The 20,900-nt window shown below is 62.8% G+C and overlaps 2 protein-coding genes across 9 annotated transcripts; both read left to right on the top strand.

The window, feature by feature from the left end:
* Positions 1 to 79: 79 nt before the first annotated feature.
* Positions 80 to 9,821, top strand: TRAPPC6A (trafficking protein particle complex subunit 6A). 2 transcript variants are annotated; one of them, XM_043899471.1, is made up of 6 exons: positions 80 to 432; positions 7,531 to 7,598; positions 7,757 to 7,874; positions 8,374 to 8,457; positions 8,622 to 8,715; positions 9,541 to 9,821. In XM_043899471.1, the coding sequence occupies exons 1-6, from the start codon at positions 349 to 351 to the stop codon at positions 9,570 to 9,572; spliced, it is 480 nt and encodes a 159-aa protein (XP_043755406.1). In that variant the 5' UTR covers positions 80 to 348; the 3' UTR covers positions 9,573 to 9,821. The 2 variants fall into 2 exon arrangements, with proteins under 2 accessions (XP_043755406.1, XP_043755407.1); XM_043899472.1 differs by lacking the exon at positions 7,531 to 7,598 and having other exon boundaries at positions 110 to 432; positions 7,722 to 7,874.
* On the top strand, positions 9,470 to 20,083 carry NKPD1 (NTPase KAP family P-loop domain containing 1). 7 transcript variants are annotated; one of them, XM_043899465.1, is made up of 6 exons: positions 9,470 to 9,540; positions 10,360 to 11,216; positions 12,955 to 13,067; positions 13,914 to 14,345; positions 16,466 to 16,597; positions 17,975 to 20,083. In XM_043899465.1, the coding sequence occupies exons 3-6, from the start codon at positions 12,968 to 12,970 to the stop codon at positions 19,789 to 19,791; spliced, it is 2,481 nt and encodes an 826-aa protein (XP_043755400.1). In that variant the 5' UTR covers positions 9,470 to 9,540; positions 10,360 to 11,216; positions 12,955 to 12,967; the 3' UTR covers positions 19,792 to 20,083. The 7 variants fall into 7 exon arrangements, with proteins under 7 accessions (XP_043755400.1, XP_043755401.1, XP_043755398.1 ...); XM_043899466.1 differs by lacking the exon at positions 9,470 to 9,540 and having other exon boundaries at positions 9,949 to 10,415; positions 11,135 to 11,216; XM_043899463.1 differs by lacking the exon at positions 9,470 to 9,540 and having other exon boundaries at positions 9,949 to 10,419; positions 11,135 to 11,216.
* Positions 20,084 to 20,900: the final 817 nt, after the last annotated feature.

Genomic DNA, 20,900 nt, shown 5'->3' with positions numbered 1-20,900 from the left:
TTCCGGGTTGTGCTGCGAGAAGAGTGGACAAATAGAGAGGCTAAAAGACGAGCTGTCACGTGTAACCAGCGACTCGACCAATGGAAACGCTCGCGAACCCGGAAACGGTGAAGAAACAGCTGGAAGGGCGGAGGTGCTTGTCACGTGCGGCCAATACAGACAAAGCAGGCCCTCCCGGGTTCACGCGCGCACCACGAGAGCCCAGGAACGGAAGGCGGGGCTAGCCAGAAACACCAATGGAAGCAGGGGTGGGCGGGCCGCACTTAAGAAGCAGGAGGCGGGGTTTGCCCAACTGGGCCAATGAGAACACGAGACGCTGAGCGGTTGTTAGGCGACTGAGACCCGCGCATGGCGGACCCGGCACTGTTCGAGTTTCTCCACACCGAGATGGTAGCGGAGCTGTGGGCTCAAGATCCAGACCCCGGCCCCGGGGTGAGCGCCGGGTCCTGGTGGGGAGGAGCCACGGGCCGCGGCTGGAAAGCCAGTCGAGGCCCCCGGGAGGCACGGAGGGCGCGGCAGCGGTCCGGGTCGAATACCCGCCCGCCCCTGATCGCGGAGAGACCTCCACTGCCGGCTTCCGCCTCGGCAAAGCCGGGTCCGGACAGGGCCGCCCTCGCGGGTTACTCCTAAAACTGTGCGAGACAACTCGGGGACAAGCTCCTAGTTCAAAACCTGACACAGAGTAAGAGGGTAGTAATTACGATTGCTTGGTATATATTGAAGACTTACTGCCCGGGTTAAATTCCGCCTGTGCCACTCACCCTGTGTATGAAAGCCAGTGATTCGATCTGCGTGCCTCAGTTTACTCCCTTGTAAAATGGGATCATAACAGCACCTAAGGCTCGGTGAGACATTCATTCAACAAACTTACTGAGCACTTACTGTTTCCCAGGCACTTGCTTCCTTGTCCTCACAAAGCTTAACCTTTTAGTAGGAAATTTACACAAACAATGAGCTTCCCAGGTGACTCAGTGGTAAGAATCCACCGCCAATGCAGGAGACGTGAGCTGGATCACTGGATTGGGAAGATCCCCTGGAGGAGGAAATGGCAACCCACTCCAGTATTCTTGTAGGGAAAATATCACGGACAGAGGAGCCTATCGGACTGGGGTCACAAAGAGTTTAACACAACTGAGCAGGGCACCCAGGCAAACAATAAAAATAGCAATAAATGTGCCACCTGCTAGTGAGAAGTCCTATAAAGAAAAGTTAAGTAGAATCAGGGAGAGAAAAGGGATGGAGTGGTGGCTGGTGGCTGGTGGCTGGTGGAGGAAGGCCTTTCTGAGGAAAAGAAGGGAAGAAGCAAGCCCTGGGGATAAGTAGCGGGAAGAACATTCCAGGCAAGAGGAGGCCTTAGAGCGTGCTTGGAATTTTGAAAGTTGGTCCTTATGAAAAATGCTCCGACTTTAAAGTACTTAGTGCCATGTCTAACACATCATAAGCCCTCAAAACATGGAACTCTGTTCTAAAATCTGGTACTAAGAAGAATGTTTAGAGAGAAAGTAGATGCTTAATAAGTGGGTATTATGCCCACTTCTTTCATTATTATTGTATCATCATCGTCAACATGCAAGACATTTTTATTGATCTGTGTTTCCTTCCCAGTCCAGGAGCCCTAACAAGGCTGTTGCTTGTTATCATTCCAACATAGATTCAACAAACTCTTAACTATTAAAACATGCAAGGTGCCAGGCGTTGCTGTAGGGGCTAGAGACTACTCAGCAAACTGTGCAAAACTCTTGCCTTCTGGAACTTACGTTGTAGTGGGGGAAACAGATGAATCAGATAAATGCATCTATATTGTACCTTGGGGAGATGCTATGAGAATGATGACACTTGGGAGAGGGAAAGTGCACTTGCCTATGTGTCAGGGAGAGGGTTGCAGTGTCCCAGAGCCCCATCCATCCTGGCATTCAAACAAGGAACCCAGGGGTCTCCAATAACCACCTTTACTCCCTCACCTCCAGCCATCAGTCAGGCCCAGCCTGTTCCACTGTCTAAATACAGTTCCCATCTGTCCCCTCCCTGTTGCCGTGTGGCTTCCCTCCTCTCTACTCCATACCAGCCCCCTTCTTCATCTTCCAGCTTATTTTACCTGCCACGTCGATACTACATTAACACCTATTAATCCTTCAGTTCAAATGTCCCTTCCTCAGGGAAGCTCTCAGTGGAAGTGGGGGTATCTTTGTTCTGTTTGCACATTCCCCCTCCCCACCCACTGTAAAAATCTGGATTATGATCCTTTAATTACTGCTGTCTCCTCTGCCAGGCTTCGTGCTGTGTGGTGTGGGCAGGGACCAGGTCTGCGTTGATCACCATATAGTAGGTCCTCAGAATGGATGTATATACTTTTTAATTTATTATTTGTTTGGTTTTGGCTGTGCTGTGCCTTTGTTGGTGCACTTGGGCTTTGTCCAGTTGCAGTGAGCAGGGGCTTCTCTAGTTGCGGTGCTTCTCACTGGCGTGGCTTCTCTTGTGGGGCACGGGCTCTGGGGTGTGCAGGCTTCAGTGTTTGTGGCACATAGGCTCAGTAGATGTGGGGCATGGGCTTAGTTGCCCCACGGCGTGTGAAACCTTCCAGGACCAGGGATGTTATCCGTGTCCCCTACACTGACAGGCAGATTCTTTAGCACTGGACCACCAGGGAAATCCTAGTGTGGGTCTGTTGAAAAAGTGAGCGCAGCCCCTGTGCTGTGGAGGGTGAGGGTAGGGACTGGGGTTCACTTAGTATTGTGGCCAACAGTAACACCCACCAGGTGCCTGCAGGGGCCTCACCTTCCTGATTTCATTTGATCCGCCTAACAACCCACGGAGGTCAGCATGATCCTGCCCGCTTTGTAGACAAGGAACAGAGGCTTTGATGGATGGAGTCTCTGCTGTCAAGTGGCAGAGTCAGGAATGTAACTGGGCCTCCCACTTCCAAAACCTGTGCTATAAACTCACCTGTCTCAGCATCTTCCTTGACACTCTTGGGAGGATTTTGATGTGGCCGAGCAAGTGTGGGGGACACGCGGTTACTCAGCTTTGCTCAGCACAGGGTTTTCAGAGCACGAGTGTGCCCATGACCTTTGGCATTGGCTCTCTGCACGGCTGCCTCTGCGGCCCCAGTGCTGGGGTCCCCGCACCAGGGATTCCGGCAGAGCTGGGCTGGGAGGTGGCCTGGACATTGGCCCTCAGAGCTCCCGGGTGGTTCCCGTGTGCAGCCAGAGTGAGGACTGCCATCTCCCCACATACCTTCAAGCTGGCAAACTCCGTTTCTCAGAGGCACGTCGTGGGCAGCTGCCTGGTTTTCCCGCAGTCTTTTCTCTTTTGCTCCTGGCCCCTCCCCTCTCCGCTCCTTCTTTGTGGTCCAGCAAGTGTCCTGTCTGCCTCTTGGGATACTTCTCGTGGCTCCAGCACAGTGCTTTATCTGATTTCGTCCTCAGAACAGCCCTCCAGGGTTGATGTTATTACCCCATTTTACAGGAGAGGGGACTGAGGCACCAGACAGGAAGGGCTTTTCCAGGATCAGAGGCAAAATCAGGACTCGGGCATCCGGGTCAGAGCTTGTCTGTGGCAGCAGCTGCACCAGCCCCAGAGCCCTTTGAAGAAAGCGATGGTGGCTGGTTCATCTCTGCCGCCACCGCCAGGCGCCCAGGAGCCACAGTCATTGTTTAGGGCTTTTTGATCTCCACGTCCTGCCTGGTTATTTGTAGCTGTTGAATGGATTCTCCTGGAGGGTTATGGCTTGAGTGGAAGGCTGGCTGGAGGAACAGGAAGGTCAAAGGGCCTTTGTTATCTGAGCAGGAAAAGTTCCGGGAGGAAGAGGCAGGGGAGGAGGAGGAAGAGGAGGCGGCTGTGGTTTGTCCATCTCAGGAGCTTTGACGATAAGGGGAACCTGTGGGCAAAGGAGTTAAGTCAGCGTGGGAATGAGCTGTCCTCTGGAGGCCCGGGAACAGCCGTGCGGGCCGGGCCCTTGTCCACCTAAGCCCAGTGAGTGCTCAGCCAGTCCCTTCTCTCAGGAGGGCCTGGGCGGGGCGGGGTGGTGGAGCAGCCATCAGATACAGTCCTTGTCCCCAGGCCAGAGCCTGGGAAACCACCTGGTTCCTGAAAGAGTGGATGGCATTGGGGCGTGGTCCCTCTGAGGCTGCAGAGCCAGCAGTGGGGCCTCTGTGAGCGAACTGGGGCTCTGTCCTGAGGGTGCTGGGGGCCGTAGAAGGTTTAACCTGAGGTCGCCGGGCTCAGATTTACCTCTTCGGAGGCCCTCCCTGGCCACCTGGATGAGAAGGGGTGGAGATTGGGCGGGGGAGGAGCCCGGAGCACAGGGGAGGGGCAGAGAAACAGGGGACCGGGTGAGCTCTTGGAGTGTCAGCGGAGAAGGTGGGGTCTGCGGTTGTGTGGAGACTGCCTGGGGGGATGATGGGGGAGAAGACCGGCGACAGGTTGGGAGGTTTGCTCCCACCTGGTCGCTCTCCATACTTTCTTTTTTTAAAGAAAAAAAAAATTATTTCTTTGGCCACACCGAGTCTTAGTTGCAGTACGCCAGATCTTCAGTCTTTTAGTTGCTGCACACAGGCCCTTAGTTGCGGCATGTGGGATCTAGTTCCCTGACCAGGGATCGAACCTGGGTCCCCTGCACTGGGAGCTCGGAGTCTTAGCCACAGGACCACCAGAGAAGTCCCCCCTGCCATACTTCTTTTGCATCTTCCGGGGCCATTCACGCTGGGGAAGTCAGAAGTCATCCCTTCTCCCTGTGCTTGAGGCAGGATCTGGACTGCCCTGCCCTGGGCCAGCATAGAGTGGCCCCACCTGTGGGGGCTGAACCTCACAGATAACTGAGGGGCCCGGCACGCAGCGCCCCCACCCAGCAGTCCAGGATGGCTCGGGGGAGGCAGTGTGGTTTACTTGTTTGGCGTTGCTCCTGCTCGGAGCTCTGGCCCTTTTCAGCCTGGAGGCCTGAATCCGCCTTTAGCAGAGTGCGGCTGAGCACGTTTTCCTCTTTCATTGTTTCTTCTCCCCTTGTTGTTCCATCTGTGGCGCTCAGAGGAATCGTAGACTTTCTGGGTCTCTTTCCATGTGTCAACTTTTCTTTTCTTTTTTTCCCCTTAACAATCTGTGAGGTTTTAGCGACTTTGCAGAGTTCTTTCTTTTTCGGCTCCCTCGCAAAGAGATTTCTTCTGGCCACCACATTCATCTCCACGAACGTTCCCTTGTCGGCTCGTCCCTTCCTCCGAGCGCCCGTGCTGCTCATGGATGCCCTTGGTGCCCATGCTAAATAAGCCTTCTCTGAGGGGGTCCCCCTGCCCTGCTTCTCCCATCATCTCAGTTCCTCTCCGTGGGCTCTGGTTGCGGCAGGTGCGGGGAGCCCAGAAACGCTCTGGCTCTGGCCCGGGCTCCAGAGGCTCAGGACAAGATGGGAGAGGCCCCTCGCGCTCCCTCCGGAGCAGTGATGACCCCCTAGTGTCGGGGCAGCTTTTGCAGGGCCTGGGCTGTGCCAGCCCTGCCGCCCTCCCCTCCCCCAAAACCCACGCCCTGTCACACTTCCTCCCGGCTCCCCTCCCCACTGCCTCTCCTCACCCCTGCTGGCGTTATGCCCCCTCGCTCCCACCCCCCGTCTCTGCAGTGCAGCAGATATTTACCTGGCCTCTTCCGAGGGCTGAGACCGTGGGGCCAGCAGCCGCAGCAGCTGTGTTGCAGGCTGCCGGTCACCCACCCCTGGAGATTGGGGCCCCCGCCTTAAGCCTGTCACCAGCTTGTCATCCCCACTAGGCATGGTGTGCAAGCTCCTGGAGGGGAGCTAGGAAGTGACCGCGGGATGAATGGGGAGTCCTGGGAACACAGGTGCGCTTGGTCAGAGTGGAGCCCCGTCCGACCCCCTCCAGGAGTTCTCCTGAGCGGGGAGGTGATGTAAGAGCGGCAGAGGCCTGGCGAGGGCCGGGCGGGGAACCAGGTGCTGAGACGCGTCCGCCCACAGGACAGAGCCCCTCCTTCGTGGGCTTTTCCTTCCCTTTCACATCAGCTCATCAGCAGGCTGACAGGTGCAGAGGCCGCAAATGACGACAGTACCGCATCCTGAGCCCGACTCGGGGCGCTGGGCTTGCACTTATCCACTCCTTTAATCCTCACGAGGGCCTCCTTTTACATGGGAGGAAACTGAGGCACAGGGCAGCTGGCTACTGCCCCAGGCCCACAGCTGGTAAGGATCCGGACCCTGGACCCAGCCACCAGGCATGTGTTCCCCTCTCTGCTCCTCACAGCCGAGCTCAGACGTCGAACACCTTAGTCACCTAGTCAGCCTGGCGCCCCCCACCAAGGCCAGCCCTGCCGTGTCGGAGGACACCAGAGAGCACACGTCAGAGTCACGGGCAGGAAGCTGTGTCCTTCCCCAGGCCCGGTTCCCACAGGAGGAAGGCGGAATGGCGGGCCAGGGTCTGGGTATTGCGTGGCCCAGCAGAGGAGGGGGCCATCACACGGGGCATCTCTGCTCCACAACCCCCCCCAATCCTGGCACCTCCCCTTGGCCAACCTCAGCCCTTGCCACTTCCCTGGGGCACGGACAGCTGCGAGTGTTGCCCTGATCGCCTGCCCGTCAGCCACCTGCATGCAGGAGCCGGACCTGCTCGGGTCCGAAGGTGCCTCTGAGAGGTCTGACCTAACCCCTCTGTGCCCGGGTCTCCAAAATGTGAAACACAGCCTACCTTAAGGGGCTGTTAAACGAGGGGGTCTGCCCAAGGCATCTGGCCTAGCGTAGGCCCAGGTCCCGAGTCCTCACTTTGCTCGTCCAGCATGTTTCTCACGCGCCCCGGTGTGTGCCTGGCCCCCCTAATGCCGTCCTGGTGTTTCTGATGCCCTAAGTCAGGGCCACTCAGCTCTCTCTGGGTCACACAGGTCGGCTGTCCTCCAGCCACGCCATCCGCGCTCCAGGGCACGTGGACAGACACCAAGTGTGGCCTCCTGTCGTTTGGTCCCCACGCCTCAGCCCCCCACCGCGCGACCCTAGCCTGGCCCCCCGGAAGGCCACTCGGCCACCACTGCCTTCGCCGAGCACACCGAACCCCTGCCTCCCCTAAGCCCCGGGGGGTCCCTCCCAGGAGTCTCGGCTCATAGTTAAGGCCCCATGATCACAGTTGACTTTTCAGCCGCCTGCTGGCCGGGCCGGGGGCCCACCCCTCATGGCCCCTTCACTGCAGCCCCCTTGCTCGCCACATGAGCCCCAGGCTAAGTCACCTTGAGTTTCTGGAGTGATGGGGGTGCTACCCCACACGGTGTTGTAAGGATGGACGCTGAAAAGTACACACAGGAAGTGATGGGAGTTGCCAGGAAAGACAATAGGGGTGAGGCTGAGCCTGGGCAAGACCCCCATTTTTCCTGGAGTGAGGGCGAGTGGGGCCTGAGGGCCAGTGCGGTCTGTGGAGCCAGCCTGCCACTCAGGAAGCCCTCTATCCTGGGTCTTAGCTCCCTGCACCAGCAGGGATGCACAAGCCCCCCTCAGCTGCCCCACCAGCTGGAGGTGGCCGAGGGCCCCTGAGCCTCCCTTCGCTGGGCTTCTAGGGACAGAAGACCAGCCTGTTGGTCCTGGAGGGCATGGGCTTCCGCGTGGGCCAGGCCCTGGGCGAGAGGTGAGAGGCGGGCAGGCCCCGCGGTGGGGTCCCTTCCTGGGCAAACGGGCGGGGAGGGTGCCTCCCTGCACAGAGGATGCCAGGCCGGTCTCCTCCCTCTTCCTCACCCCGGGGTTCCCCCAGCCCGGCCCCCACGGTGTCTGCCGCTGCCCCCCCAGGCTGCCCCGGGAGACACTAGCCTTCAGGGAAGAGCTGGACGTCCTCAAGTTCCTGTGCAAAGACCTGTGGGTGGCCGTGTTCCACAAGCAGATGGACAGCCTCCGCACCAACCACCAGGTGCGTGCCCCTCCGGCCAGACAACGGGCAGAGGCCGGAGCCCCCGAGACCCAGGGAGGGGACCCCGGCTCAGGGCAGTCACAGCAGGCCCAGCCCCCCTCGGGGCCTCCCCACAAGCCCCACCCAGGACAGGCCCCTTGCGGCTGGCCGCCTTGCCTCGGCCTGACGCTGCTTGTCTGCACCCAGGCCTTGTTCCCATTAGGCGCCCACGCTGGGCCCGGCTGGTGGCCCGATGGCCTGGGCTGCACCTTCTCCCCACTGGGCACCCTGGAAGTCGTGCAGCAGGGGATCAGAGGGGGGGACACCAGGCCCTGATCCGAAGGCCCGTGAGTCCTCGTACAGCCCCGAAGGATGGCCTGAGACGACCACAGCCGTTTTGAGGGAAGGGTCCTTCCAGACCTCAGGGTGGTGGTGCTGGGCCCTTGCCTCCCCTTGGCGCCGCCCGCCCACAAAGGTACAGGCGCCACCCCGGCTCCCTCGGACCCTCCTCTGTCCCCAGGGGACCTACGTCCTGCAGGACAACAGCTTCCCCCTCCTTGTCCGGATGGCCTCGGGTCTGCAGTACTTGGAGGAAGCGCCCAAGGTACCGGGCAGAACTCTGGCCTGAGGCAGGCCTCTTCCCAAGCCCAGGACCCCGGGAGAGGGAGGCGGACCCTCCTCTCCTCGTGAACCCTCAAGCCCGGCGTGGCCCCGGGGTGTTGGCCTCCCCCTGCCCTGCCCACGGTGACCCGTGTCCCCCGCCCCCAGTTCCTGGCCTTCACCTGCGGCCTCCTGCGTGGCACCCTCAGCACCCTGGGCGTCAAGAGCCTGGTCACCGCCTCCGTGGCAGCCCTGCCCGCCTGTGAGTTGGGGTGGGGGGAGGTTCCCATCCCTCGAGTGTGCCAGGGGGTGCCCCCTGCCCCCCGCTCCCGGGGGCCACGGAGGTGGGGCCGGGCTGCCCAGCCCCTCTGCAAATGGGAATCTGTGGCCCAGAGAGCTGAAGTCACGGGCCCAGGCCACACAGCAGGTACCTGCCCCGATGTCCTCCTAGACTGCCTCCCCGGGACATGCCAGCCTGGAGGAGAGAGCCCATGATAAGGACCTGGGCTAGTGGTTTCCAACACTCTTCCCAGCACGAGAACCCAGGTGGACACAATAGAAGTCACCTGGGTAGGGGGTGGTGGCGTGCTGGGCTGAGGGGCTCCAAAGGCAGCCAGTGTGAGGGGGTGTCCTCCTGATGCCGGGGCCCCGCTGGCCCACAGTGCCCCCCCATTGGACAAGCCGAGGCCCCACCCTTACCTGGGGGCCAGCCCTCCAGGCCCCCTTTCCCTCGGGTGTCGTCCCCTCTACCGATCCCCAGGGCCATGCGTCACGGGGGACTGGGGCCTGAGCTGGCAGGATCCGAGCCACACGTGCCTCTGAAACTGGGCCAGGCCCCTCCCCCACAACCTACGTGCCTGACCTGCTGCCTGACCTTTGTGCCCCCAGCCACCCACACAGCCCTGGGGCGCAGGCCGGGGGTGGGGCTGGGGCACCACCATCGCAGGCCAGCGAGGAAACGAGGTCCAGCCAGGGCCACCGGGGCTGAGGGCGCAGGGCCCGGGTGAATGGCTTGGAGCGGCTGGGGTTCCTCCTCTCTCTCCACTCCGGCCCCAGCCTCGAGCTCAGGCCAGCCCTTCTCTTCCAGGTAAGTTCCAGGTGGTGATCCAGAAACCTTGAGGAGCCCCAGGTCCCACTCCCAGATGAGCCTCACAGCACCCCGGCCCAGAGACCCCCCCCGCTGCTGCCTGTGCTGGGGGCTGGTGCTGGGGAGACCGGGGTCCCCGCGCTGCAGGGTGTCACAGATGCCCAACAGATGGGTGTCAGAGGGAAGTGGGGGTGTCCCGGGCGCTGGTGTGGGGGGGTCCACATCACACACGTCCCTCCACAGGGCAGGCTCTCAATAAAGGTTTTGTAGGTGGAACCAGACTCAGCGTGGAAAGTGGGGGGGGGGGGTCACTCTAGAGGGCTGGGGGCAGGGGCAAAGCGAATGTGTGTGTCATGGGCCCTGTGCACAAACACCCCTTGTGGCTTCCCCCCCACCCCGGGTCCCCTCCGCTGCAGCCTCAGCCCTGGGGCTGGCCGCCTCCCGCCCTGCACACCTGGCAGGCGAGGGTGGCCCCCGGGACGGGCAGCCTTGCCAGCATGGACAAGTCTGGGACCGCTTTCTGCTCAGCAGGGCCTAAAGAATGGACCTCTCCCTGGGAGCTGGGCCAGGGGCCCCTGGAGTTGCTGCCAGGTGTGGGCTGGCCTGGGGGGCTGCCAGGAACAACGGAAGATGAGTGGGTGGGCTAGACACCCTCAGCTCCCCCAACATGCACACACACACTCTCTAACACATGCTTCACGTGCCTGGCGGATGCAAGTCATACCCAGAACAATGGCCCTGCTGACTAGTCTCTGGGCAGTTCAGCCTCCGTGCCCGCACCCCACCCCCTGCCACCACCTCCCCTGTTTACATTCATAGCATCTGGGGGCATCACCCGTCTGGACTCTGCCGGGCTCTGCCACTCGCTGCCTGAGGTGGGTAAGTACCATGGCCTTGGAGCTGTAACCTGAGGCTGGGATCGACCCGAATGGGGGGAGGAGGAGTCCCCTTGCCTAAGACCCCCCCCAGGGGCTGGGGCTCCTCTGCCTCCATAGCGCCTGGTGCAGACACCGCATGTAGCCCCTTCCCCAGCACACAGCCGAGCCCTGCAGTCCCTGGGCTGCCTCCGAGCCTTAGCAGGGGCCTTTCCTGCCTGGCCGCCTCCCCAAACGCCTACTCCAGCAGCCTGCAGCCTCCGCCGCTCCGCTGCCCACCACATCCCCTGGAGCGGCTGCTCACTCGCGCTTCCCTGTGGGTCGCTGGCTGGAGGCTGGCACTGTGAGATGAGTCCCAAATGAATCTCGGTCACTCAGCTAAACTCTGCAGGCAGGCGGGTGGTGGTGGAGGAGTGGGGGAATAACCTGGGGCCATCCCTGCCCTCAGGATGCCCAGGGGCGGTCCAGGAGGGGCCCCCACAGACCCACCCACCCCTGATTCAGACATGCCAGCCTGGCCTGCTTGATCAGGATGGGGGTAGAGTCCTGAGCTGGCGAGGACGAGAAGGAAGAAGCTGCTGGGAGGCCTGGCGAAAAGGGAAGGAGGCATAGCTGGGCTGCAGGGGGTGGCGTCTGGTCACTGGGTGCCTTGCAGGGCCCGTCGGTGTCCTTCTCTCTGGTCCTGGGCGCTGCTTAGTGGTCACTCCCCCACCTCCCAGGGGAAACCTCTGCTGGCGCCATCACCCCAGCAGCAGCCGCACGGAGACAGGACCCTGGAGAGCAGAGGGGCCCCCCTCCAAGGTATCTAAGGTGCCTCCTCCCCACCCCCACCCCCCAAGAATGTCTGCAAGGCGCCTTCACCACCTGGCACTAAACACTGCCTGCAAAGCCCGACTCAGCCTCCCTAAGACCTGGGGTGGGGGGGACTCCGTGGGTCCTGTTTCCTCATCTGCAGGGCAGGCCTCACCCCCACCCTGCGGGGGCGTCATCAGGAGAAGGGGCGTTACTGTAGAGAAGCATGTGGGGAGTTCCCTGGTGGTCTAGTGGTTAGGACCCTGTGCTCTCATGGCTGGGGCCGGGGTTCAGTTCCTGGCTGGGGACCTCGGATCCCACAAGCTGTGTGTCGGGCCCCAAAAGGGAAAAGCATGTCCACCGAGCGTGGCTCCTAATGAGCCAGGAACTCGCGTGTCGTCACTTTATGTGAAGCATCTGGAGCAGCTGGTATGTGGGTCGGTTGGCGCCTGTTGCCGAGCTCTAGGTGCTGGGCTCGGCGGACTCCCGACGGCCACGAGAGGCCAGCCCGGACGCCAGTCCACTCAGCAGTGAGGAAGCCGGGCTCAGAGAGGGGAAGTCACCCGGCCCAGGAGGAGCTGGCACCCGAAGCTGGGATGGCTCCTTCCCTGGGCCTGGGCTCCCGGCTTCCTTCCTGCCCGCCCGCAGTCGAGGCGCCCAGACCTGCAGACCCTGTGGCGGGGCCCTCCCTGGGCGGCACCGAGGCCTGCCGTCTCCGTGCCTTACCTGGGGCACCCTAGTCCTGGAAAGTGGGGCGCACCAGATGGGGACTGGGAGGGCTTGCTGGGGACGGGGCGGGGACGAGGCGGGCAAACCGGTCGGGTGGCTGGGTTCCCGGCTCCTAGACTCTGGCTCTGGGGCCTCCGCGTAGTCGGGGCGGCGTTGACGCTGCTGGACGGAGGGGCTGGCACAGAGCCGGGCGGGGAGCTGGGGCTGCGAGGCTGCCTTCAGGTACGGGGAGACCCCAGGCCCGGGTGGGTGTGGGGTGGGGTAAGTGGGGGTCACACGCCTGGTCCCCAACCCTCACCACCCCGTTTCCTCTGCCCCTCGGCGGCCCCCCCAACCCGTCCCTGCCTCTAAGCAGCATCCTTCCCATCCTTAAAATGGGCACCTCACATTTTAAACCCCGGTGCCCTCCTCCACCGCCCGGTCTCATCCCCAGTTTGCTCTCCCGGCCTCTCCCAAATCGGACCACGCCGATTTCATTTTCTCCCCGAGAGTCCCCCTCCCTCCAACCCCTCATTACATCCCTAACGCCCCAGCCCTGAGACTCCAGTCACTCGCTGGGTGGCTCACTGCTCCCACCTCTCATCACTGATTGTGCTGGTTTCAAAGGGCGCCAGCCCCCACATCCCACAGCACAAACCCCCAATACCTAGTTCCCCCCCACCGGTTTTACTCAGCCACCCACCAGCTCCCAGCCCACCCCAGCTCAGCACCCTCATTGTCCCAGCCTCTTGGAAACGCCCAGTAGCTCCCATATTACCCTCCTTACCGTCCAACCTGGGGCCTCGCCGACTGCCCCCCGCACCCCATCCAGACCTCCCAGTGTTACTTGGAGGAGCACCTCCACCCCACCTGGGTTAACGTGGCACCCAGCATCAGGGAGGGGGGCTCATCCCCGGCAGGTCTCAGGGAGCTGCCCCGGGGGTTGGCTCTGGGAGCTGCCCCGGGGGTTGGCTCTGGCAGCCGGCACCCGAGGGCGCTGGGCACTGAGCCGGGCCCCTCCCGCCCCCTCCCTGAGCAGGCCCCCGGCCACCATGCACCAGCACTACACCGTCCACTTTGCCAAGGGTGCCCTGCCCCCCCGGATCGCCGCCGAGCGCTGCTACTTGGACCCGGAGTTGGGGCACCGAAAAGGTAGGGGTTCAGTTTTGGGGGGGGTCCTGGCAGCAAGGAGGGGTGGCTAAGGGGGATGGCCAAGCAGAAGACCCTCAGGCCCCAAGAGAGAAAAGCCACCAGCACTCACCATAGAGGCGTCTGCACATGGGGCCATGTGGGACCCTGGGAGGCCCACCTGGCCTGCCCTCCTCCCCCAGCATGGGAAGAATTTCCTCCCCGAGTCACTAGGCCTGGGGGGACTGCCCCCCACCTGGGGGGAGCAGTGTGGTGGGAGGGAGGGATCAGAGGGCAAACCGTAGCCCCCCACAATGAGCGTATGAAGGAAGTGGGGGTCCAGCCTATCATGGTGACCACAGGTGCTCCTGCTTGGGGTGGGGAGGGGGTGGTTATTGCCCAGCAGGGCTGATTCCGCCTGCTTGGGGCCTCCCAGGGCAGCCCCCTTCCCAAGGGCCTCATCTGAGCTCAGGTGTGAGGCCCACCCCCCTTTCCTAGTCCCCACCCTGTCCCCTCTCCACAGTCACCTCCCGTCACTCCGGCCTCTGGACCAACCGGGCCAGTTCCCAATGGAGTATTCTCAGTGCCCGCACTGGGGGACACCCGAGAACTGGGGAATTTGGGGGAGCAGGAACTCCGGGACAGCATCCCCACTCTAGTCCCTGACCTGGCTGAAGCCCAGGCCCCTGCACCTCCTACCCTTCCTCCCACCCCAGGCCTGGGAACACGCAGCACGGGGCCTCACCCTGTTCTCCTCTTTTCTCTGATTTCTCCTGAGCCCCCCTCCACCTGAAGACCCGACCCGGTTCCTGCCAGTGCCCTCAGGGCTCGGGGACCCAGGCCCAGTCACTCCCACTTCCTTCCTTCCAGGATGCTGTCTGCAGGGGTGCCACGACCCAGCGGCACCTGGCACCCACAGGCCCGGTCGGCCGACCCCCCAGGCATGCCGGCAGCCGGCCTACCACGGCCGCCAGGGGGGGCGCGGCGGCTGTCGCCGGGGCCCCCAGCCCCCGACCCAGCAGCAACAGCAGCAGAGGCGGCAGCCCCAGCCCCCGCCTCCCAAGCCCCCGCAGCAGCATCTCTGCTCTGTTCACGGGGCCCAGAAGCGGCCACCTGCAACCACTGCTGCCTCCGCGCAGCCGGCCAGCGCCCCCCAGCCGCCCCCCACCTCACTCACCGTGGCCACCGGCGGCCCAGCCCTGCCCTCCGCAGCCGGCACCCTCCTGGAACCCAGCAGGCCCTCGGACGCCCGGCCCCTGCCCGCCCCCGCAGCCTGCGGCTGCTTCACCTCCTACAGCTCCGGTGCTCACCCAGCCTCCCCTTGCCAGGCTCTGTCCCTGCCACCTTGCTTCCCGCAGGGGCCTGGGGCCTGCCCTCCTTACCCCTCCGTCTGGGCTCTGTCTGGAGGGCGCTCGTCCCTGACCCTGGGCCTCGGGGCAGCCACCGCTGCTTCACCTGTCGGGAGCCATGGGAGCTTGCTGGCCAGCTCGGGGGTGGGGGAAATGGGTCAAGTGTGCGGCTGCAGCCAGAGGTGTGGAGTGGCCTGGGAGATTCAGAGAGCAGTGCAACCATGGGAGGGGACGCCCTCTGTCAGTGTCGTGACTGACATTGACAAGTGACACCCAGCCACTCATTCATTCATTCTTTCATTGTGTGACTAGGTATGGACACCTACAGGAGTGCCAGGCTCTGTCTGGGACCGCCCCAGGGAGCAGGGCAGACAGATTGCTGCCCTCATGGAGCTCACATTCTGTAGGCAGTTGGGGGAGGTGGGTTTACAGGAAACAATAGGAAAGTTCAAAAGAGCGTCACTGGGTGATAACCATGTTGGGGGAAGGATAAAGCAGGCAGAGGAGATGGGGTCTGCAAATTAAGCAGGGTCACCGGGCGAGGCCCCAGTAAGTCGACATTTGAGCAAAATGGGGCAATTCTCTTGAGTCAATGGCAAATGCACTGACTCTGAGGTGGCCGGTTCAAGGGACAACCAGGAGGTACATGTGGCAGGATCAGGGGAGGCGAGGAGGAAGGTCAGACAGGTCCGAGAGGGTGGAAGGCAGCCAGATTCTGTGGACCTCCTGGCTGCAGTGAGGGGTCGGCCTTCTCCCCTGGAGAGGCAGGAGCCGTGAGGGCTCAGAGCTGACTCGGGATGTGACGTGAGAGTCGACTCCTGGAGTCCAGGCAAGAGGGGCCGGCAACCTGACCAGGGAGGTGGCATCAAAGGTGGGGACTCACACTGGCTTCCAGGTCTGTTTTGAAAACAGAGCTCGGCTGAGCTCATCTCCAGGTCAGGCACAACCTCATCAATAGAGAAAAAATAGGACGCAGCCTCATGGCCACGATGCCCATTTCACACACTGGCAAGTAGAGGCTTAGTGAGGTGAGGTCAGCCAGAGCAGGCTCAGGTCCTCCCTGGCTGCCGCCTCAGCTGGCTGTGGCCCTAGTCTGCCCCCTGCCCTCCCAACTGTGCCCCCAGGCCCAGCGCTGGCCCTGGGCAAGGGATGGATAACGCAGCCCAGAGGCCTTTATGGAAGCGGGCGTGTCATCCCCACCGAGCACCTCGAGGCTGGCCAGTGCCCCCCTCGACTGCAACCCAGCCACCCTTCTGGTGCCCCAACTCTGTCCAAGAACTGGCGCTCAGTGGGGGCCCAAGGCGGGAGAGCAGGCCTGCTCTGGAGAGTGGGCTGTAGCACTTGCGCATTGAGTCCCTATGCCGGGACTCAGACAGGACAGCTGCGCCCTGAAGGGCCACCCCAGACCACGGCATTGACAGAGGGCCTGGCCTCACCAGACCCTTGGGCGCTCACGCTCTCCGGCGTCTCTGCACCCCACTGTTCAGAGGAGGGGGCCCAGAGGCAGCACTGTGCCTAAGGCCATGTGGAGAAAGGGGCCAGGACCAGAAGCCGTGTCTTCGTGGGGCTTAGGATCAGTGACGGTGGGCACCGGGTAACAGAGAGGGATCAGAGTAAGGGGTGGACAGGCAGCTGAGGAGCCTGTGGCTGTCCGGGCCTGTCCATGCTCCAGCCAGGCTGGCAGAGCTGGGAGAAACTCACACGGCAGGCTTCTGAGTGTGGAAGGCGGTGACTTCAGTATTTGAGGGCCTTGGAACCTCAAGAAAAGGTGGTGAGATTTTTTCGGAGGGGGACCATGATGAGCCTGGTGACCTGGGGTCATGGCAGCCACGTTCCCACACACCTCTGGGTACGGACCCAGGGCCCAGACGGGCACACCTGGTCCTGGAGGAGGGGGCTGCCTGCGGCTGCAGAAACCTCTGTCGGGGGCTTTGGCCTGAGTCGCAGCTGGGAGATGGGGAGGGGGTTGCCGGCGGTGCAGGAAGAGGGCGAGCGCTGCAGAGGGCAGAGGGGAGGAGGGTGGTGCCTGGCCAGCCTTGCTGACTTGGGTTTCCCCACCCCCGGCACCCCCAGACATCTTGACAGAGGATGACGTCTACTGCAGCTGCCTGGCCAAGACTCTCTGCCACGTGCCCGTCCCGGTGACTGTGGGTTTCTATGCCCCCTTTGGCTGCCGCCTGCACATGATGCTGGACAAGATCACGGGTGAGGACCTGCAGGTGTTGGGGAGAGAGGAATTAAGGGAAATGGAGCCTTGGGTCCCTGCCCAGCCCCAGGCTTCCCCAAGACCTGCTTGTCCCTGAGGTCAGTCGGCCCCAGTCCAGAGGTCTATAGGTCAGCATTTACCAGGTCCCTCCCCATGCCTTTGCCCCCCCCGCCCCCGCTGCCCCGCCAAATCCACTGCAAGGAATCTTTCTAAAATACACATCTATGAGAGACTTCCCTGGTGGTCCAATGGTTAAGACTGCATGCTGCCACCACAGGGGGCCCATGTTCGATCCCTGGTCAGGGAACTAAGACCTCACATGCCACGCACTGCAGTCAGAAAATTAAGCAAATAACAACAAAAAATAAAATACACATCTAGCCCTGTCCTTCCCCTGCTCAGAAGTCTCCCATGGCTCCGCAGCACCCTTGGGAGAAAGCCCAGGCTCCTCGCCGAGGCTGCAGGCTCTTGCCGAGTCCCTCCTGGGCTCTGTGCTCCTCAAGCCCATCTCTTCTCCTCAAGCCGGGCCCAGGGCCGGGCACCCACAAGACCCCTGACAGCTAATGTTAACTGCAAACACGAGCTGAAACTTAACCAGGTTCAACGCCTGCTGCAGCTCAGCCCCCAACCCCAGTCACCGCCAGAGAAACCGGAGGTGACTCACCCCTGCGTGCCGAGCCCTGGTGAACACCTGCTCAGCAAGCCCACATCATGTTGTTGCCACAGAGCAAACAACAGGGTCCTGGGAAGAGAAAAGATCTGGCCAAAAGGCAAAAGCAAACAGAGCTTCCGGTTCACTCACTCACCCTCCCAGCAGGAAGGTCCTACCCCCAACCTCTCATGATCCAGTCCTCCAGTCTCCCAGCACCCAAGGCCGCGGGGTGGCCAAAACGACCGGGGCCCTGCCCTTCCTGGGCTCACACACCAGCACGAGAGACAGACCTGTCCCCAGACAGGGAGGACCCAGCATGGGCAGGGCTGCAGCGGAGGAGCTCAGGGTCACCTGACCCAGCTTGGGTATCAGGGAAAGCTTCCTGGAAGAGGTGACAGCTGAGCTGAGAGCTGGAGGAGGGGCAGTAAGCCAGGAAAATGGGAGCCAGGGGGTATCCTTGCTGCCCTGCATTTCTCTTCCTCAGCACCTGGCTGCCCCCAAGCCATCCTCTCTACTCTGGGGGCTCTATTTCTGCCTCCCCTCTCACCTCCCCCACCTCAGACCCTCCCCTGATCAAGCCTGGCTCCAGGCCTCTCCTTCCGCCCTTGTGCACCTGCCCAGAGCTTGGGGGTGGCCCTGCACTCCCTAACATCCAGGCCCCCATGCTGGCCTGAGCAGGTCCCCTCCGCTCACACCGTCCCCCCTGCACCCTCGGTCCCCCCAGCGCTGATGCAGCAAGAGGCAGCCCAGCGCGAGGCCGAGGAGCTGGAGCGCGTGCAGTGGCGGCCGCGGCCCGTGCGGGGCTGGGCCTTCCCGAAGCTGCTGTGGTACCTGGTGTTCCTGCAGCCCATCATCACCGAGGTGCACCTGCGGCGCAAGAACGTCAAGTTCCTCTTCATCCGCTTCAGCGCCTGGCAGTACGCCGGCACCGACAAGCTGTGGGCCGGCCTGGTGACCACGCTGTGCGAGGGCATCCGCCACCAGTACGGCGCGCTGCCCTTCAGCGTGTACTCGGTGCTGGGCACGAAGGCGGCCACGACGCTGGGCTTCCACCAGCGCGAGTGGCAGTGCCGGCACCGCGTATGCCTGGCGCTGCTGGCGCTGCTGGCCGTGCTCAGCCTGGGCGTGGGGCTGCTCTACCTGTCGGTGGGCGCCCGCTCGCTGAGCCACCGCGCCACCAACAGCAGCCTGCTCCGGGTGTTCGGCGGCGCGGCCACCACGCTGTCGGGCTCCGGGCTGCTCATGGCCGTGTACTCGGTGGGCAAGCACCTGTTCGTGAGCCAGCGCAAGAAGATCGAGCGGCTGGTGTCGCGCGAGAAGTTCGGCAGCCAGCTGGGCTTCATGTGCGAGGTGAAGAAGGAGGTGGAGCTGCTCACCGACTTCCTGTGCTTCCTGGAGATCTACCAGCGACGCCGGCTGCGCGTCGTGCTCGAGGTCACCGGGCTGGACACGTGCTACCCGGAGCGCGTGGTGGGCGTGCTCAACGCCATCAACACGCTGCTGTCCGACAGCCACGCGCCCTTCATCTTCATCCTGGTGGTGGACCCCAGCATCCTGGCCGCGTGCCTCGAGAGCGCCGGCTCCATGAAGGGCACGGCCGACAACGGCTACCTCTTCCTCAACCGCACCGTCACGCTGCCCTTCTCGGTGCCCATCATGGGCCGCCGCACCAAGCTGCAGTTCCTCCACGACGCCGTGCAGAGCCGCGACGACCTGCTCTATCGCGAGATGACGCGCAAGCTGTGGCCGCCGGGCGGGGCCGGGGCCGGGGCCGGGGGCGGCGAGGGCGCGCAGCTCCTGGAGGTGCAGACGCAGGCGGGGGGCGAGCGCGCGCAGAGCCACATCGACGCCGAGGCGGCGCGCCGCATCCGCGAAGCGCTCTTTTGCCTGCACGACGAGCGCGACTGCCTCTACGAGTACGTGCCCGACAACGTGGTGTCCATGCGGCGCATCGTCAACACCGTGCCCATCACCGTGCGCCTGCTGCAGCAGCAGCAGGGGGACTTCGGGGGCCCCTCGCCGCGCCAGGCCGTGGCTTGGGTCGTGCTCGCCAACCAGTGGCCGTGCCGCCTCAGCTGGGCCCTGCAGTGCTTGGAGGACCGGCAGCAGGCCGGGGGCGCTCCCGAGGCCCGAGCGCGCCTGTGGGACGTGTTCTGCGACCACAGCCGGGAGCTGCACACCATGACCAAGCCGCTGAAGAACGTGCTCGACCTGGACGGCGACCCCGAGCTTTTTGAACGCTTCCTGGGCGCCGACTTCCCCTTCACCGTGGCCGAGGCGCAGAGCCTGCTGCGCTGCACGGTCAACCTGGACCACTCCATCCGCCGCCGCATGAGCCTCATCCGGGCAGTCAGCACTCTCAAGCCGCCCAGCCCGCCCAAGTCCCCCGCCCGCGACACCCCCCACACCCCCAACGGAGCCAACCACGCCCCCGGGGCAGCCCGGGCAGGCCACCCTGCAGGGCACGCCCCTGTGCATGCCAGCGAAGCCCACCATCCCCGGGACTGGGCTCAGGGGGGCAAGCCCAGACCCATGGCTTGAGCGCCTTTCACTCAGGGGCAGGCCAGCCCAGGTGGGCCTTGAATGTAAGACTTATGGGCACAACACTTGCATCTGCCCAGATGAGTGTGTAGGGGGCCTGAGTGGGCTCAAGACCCAGGGGCCAGTGTCCGGAATGGGGCCTGTGGTGCCTATATTTCCCAGATGAATCTATGAGCCAGGGAGAGCCGAAGGCGGTGGCCACCAGGAATGGGACAGCATGTCAGTGTCTGAGAGCCGGGGCCAAAGGACCCATGAGGAAATCGGGGTTCAAGTGCAATAAATGAAAATGTGAAAGCCCCCGATTGGTCTTCCTTGATGAGGGCAGGGAAGCGGAGAAGCAGAGATGGCCCTGACCTCCCCAGCTCAGTGAGGACTGGGCACCAGGCCTGCCCTGTCCTGCCAAGTCCACTGCATTCCCAGGGAGTCAGGCAGGCTCAGCTGGCAGCCTGCTCGCTGACATCCCAGAGGCAGGAGGGGCTGCGGGGGGCGTCGGGCGAGGCTGCGGAGGCAGGGGCGATGAGGGCCAGACGGATGTGCTCCTTGACTCAGTGGGGCACACCCAGGCCTCAGGGGATCCAGATCCCTGTCCCCACACCTGAGCTTGCCCCTCCGTGGGCAGGGCAGGAGCTGGCATTTCCGAGGGCGGTGTCCCCAGTGACCTCAGCAGGCTGCTCCCCTCCCAGGGTGGCTCCTCCCCTGGCATAATGGGTTAATTTGGCTTCACTGGCACTGCAGTCTGGAGGAGCTGGTAGCACTGCCTCCCCCGGACAAGTAACTGTCCAGGGAGGATGCCTGCCTTATGGATCATTCCAGGGCCACCGGATGAGTCCCTTGAGGAGGACAGGGAAGTGGAGGTGCAGAGATGGGGCACATGGAGGCAAAGTGGGGGGCCTCCTAGGGCCGGCCTCCACCATCCTGCCTCATCACCTTCCTTTCCATCTCAGGGACAGAGACCTAGGGTGGGAGCGCCACTCCTCTGGGCAGCTTCCCGGTTCTCATTGGTCAAAGAGCTACAAGCTGAGGCCTATGGTGTGCCTGGCCCAGTTCAGTGGCTGGGGGGCGGGGGTGGGTGTGACTTCTGAGCCAGGACCCTGAGAGCCAAGAGGACC

This window comes from Cervus elaphus, chromosome 4 (assembly GCF_910594005.1).
Source record: "Cervus elaphus chromosome 4, mCerEla1.1, whole genome shotgun sequence".
NCBI lineage: Eukaryota > Metazoa > Chordata > Mammalia > Artiodactyla > Cervidae > Cervus > Cervus elaphus.
Note: the sequence above shows the minus strand (reverse complement) of the source record. Positions and strands in the feature narration are given on the sequence as shown.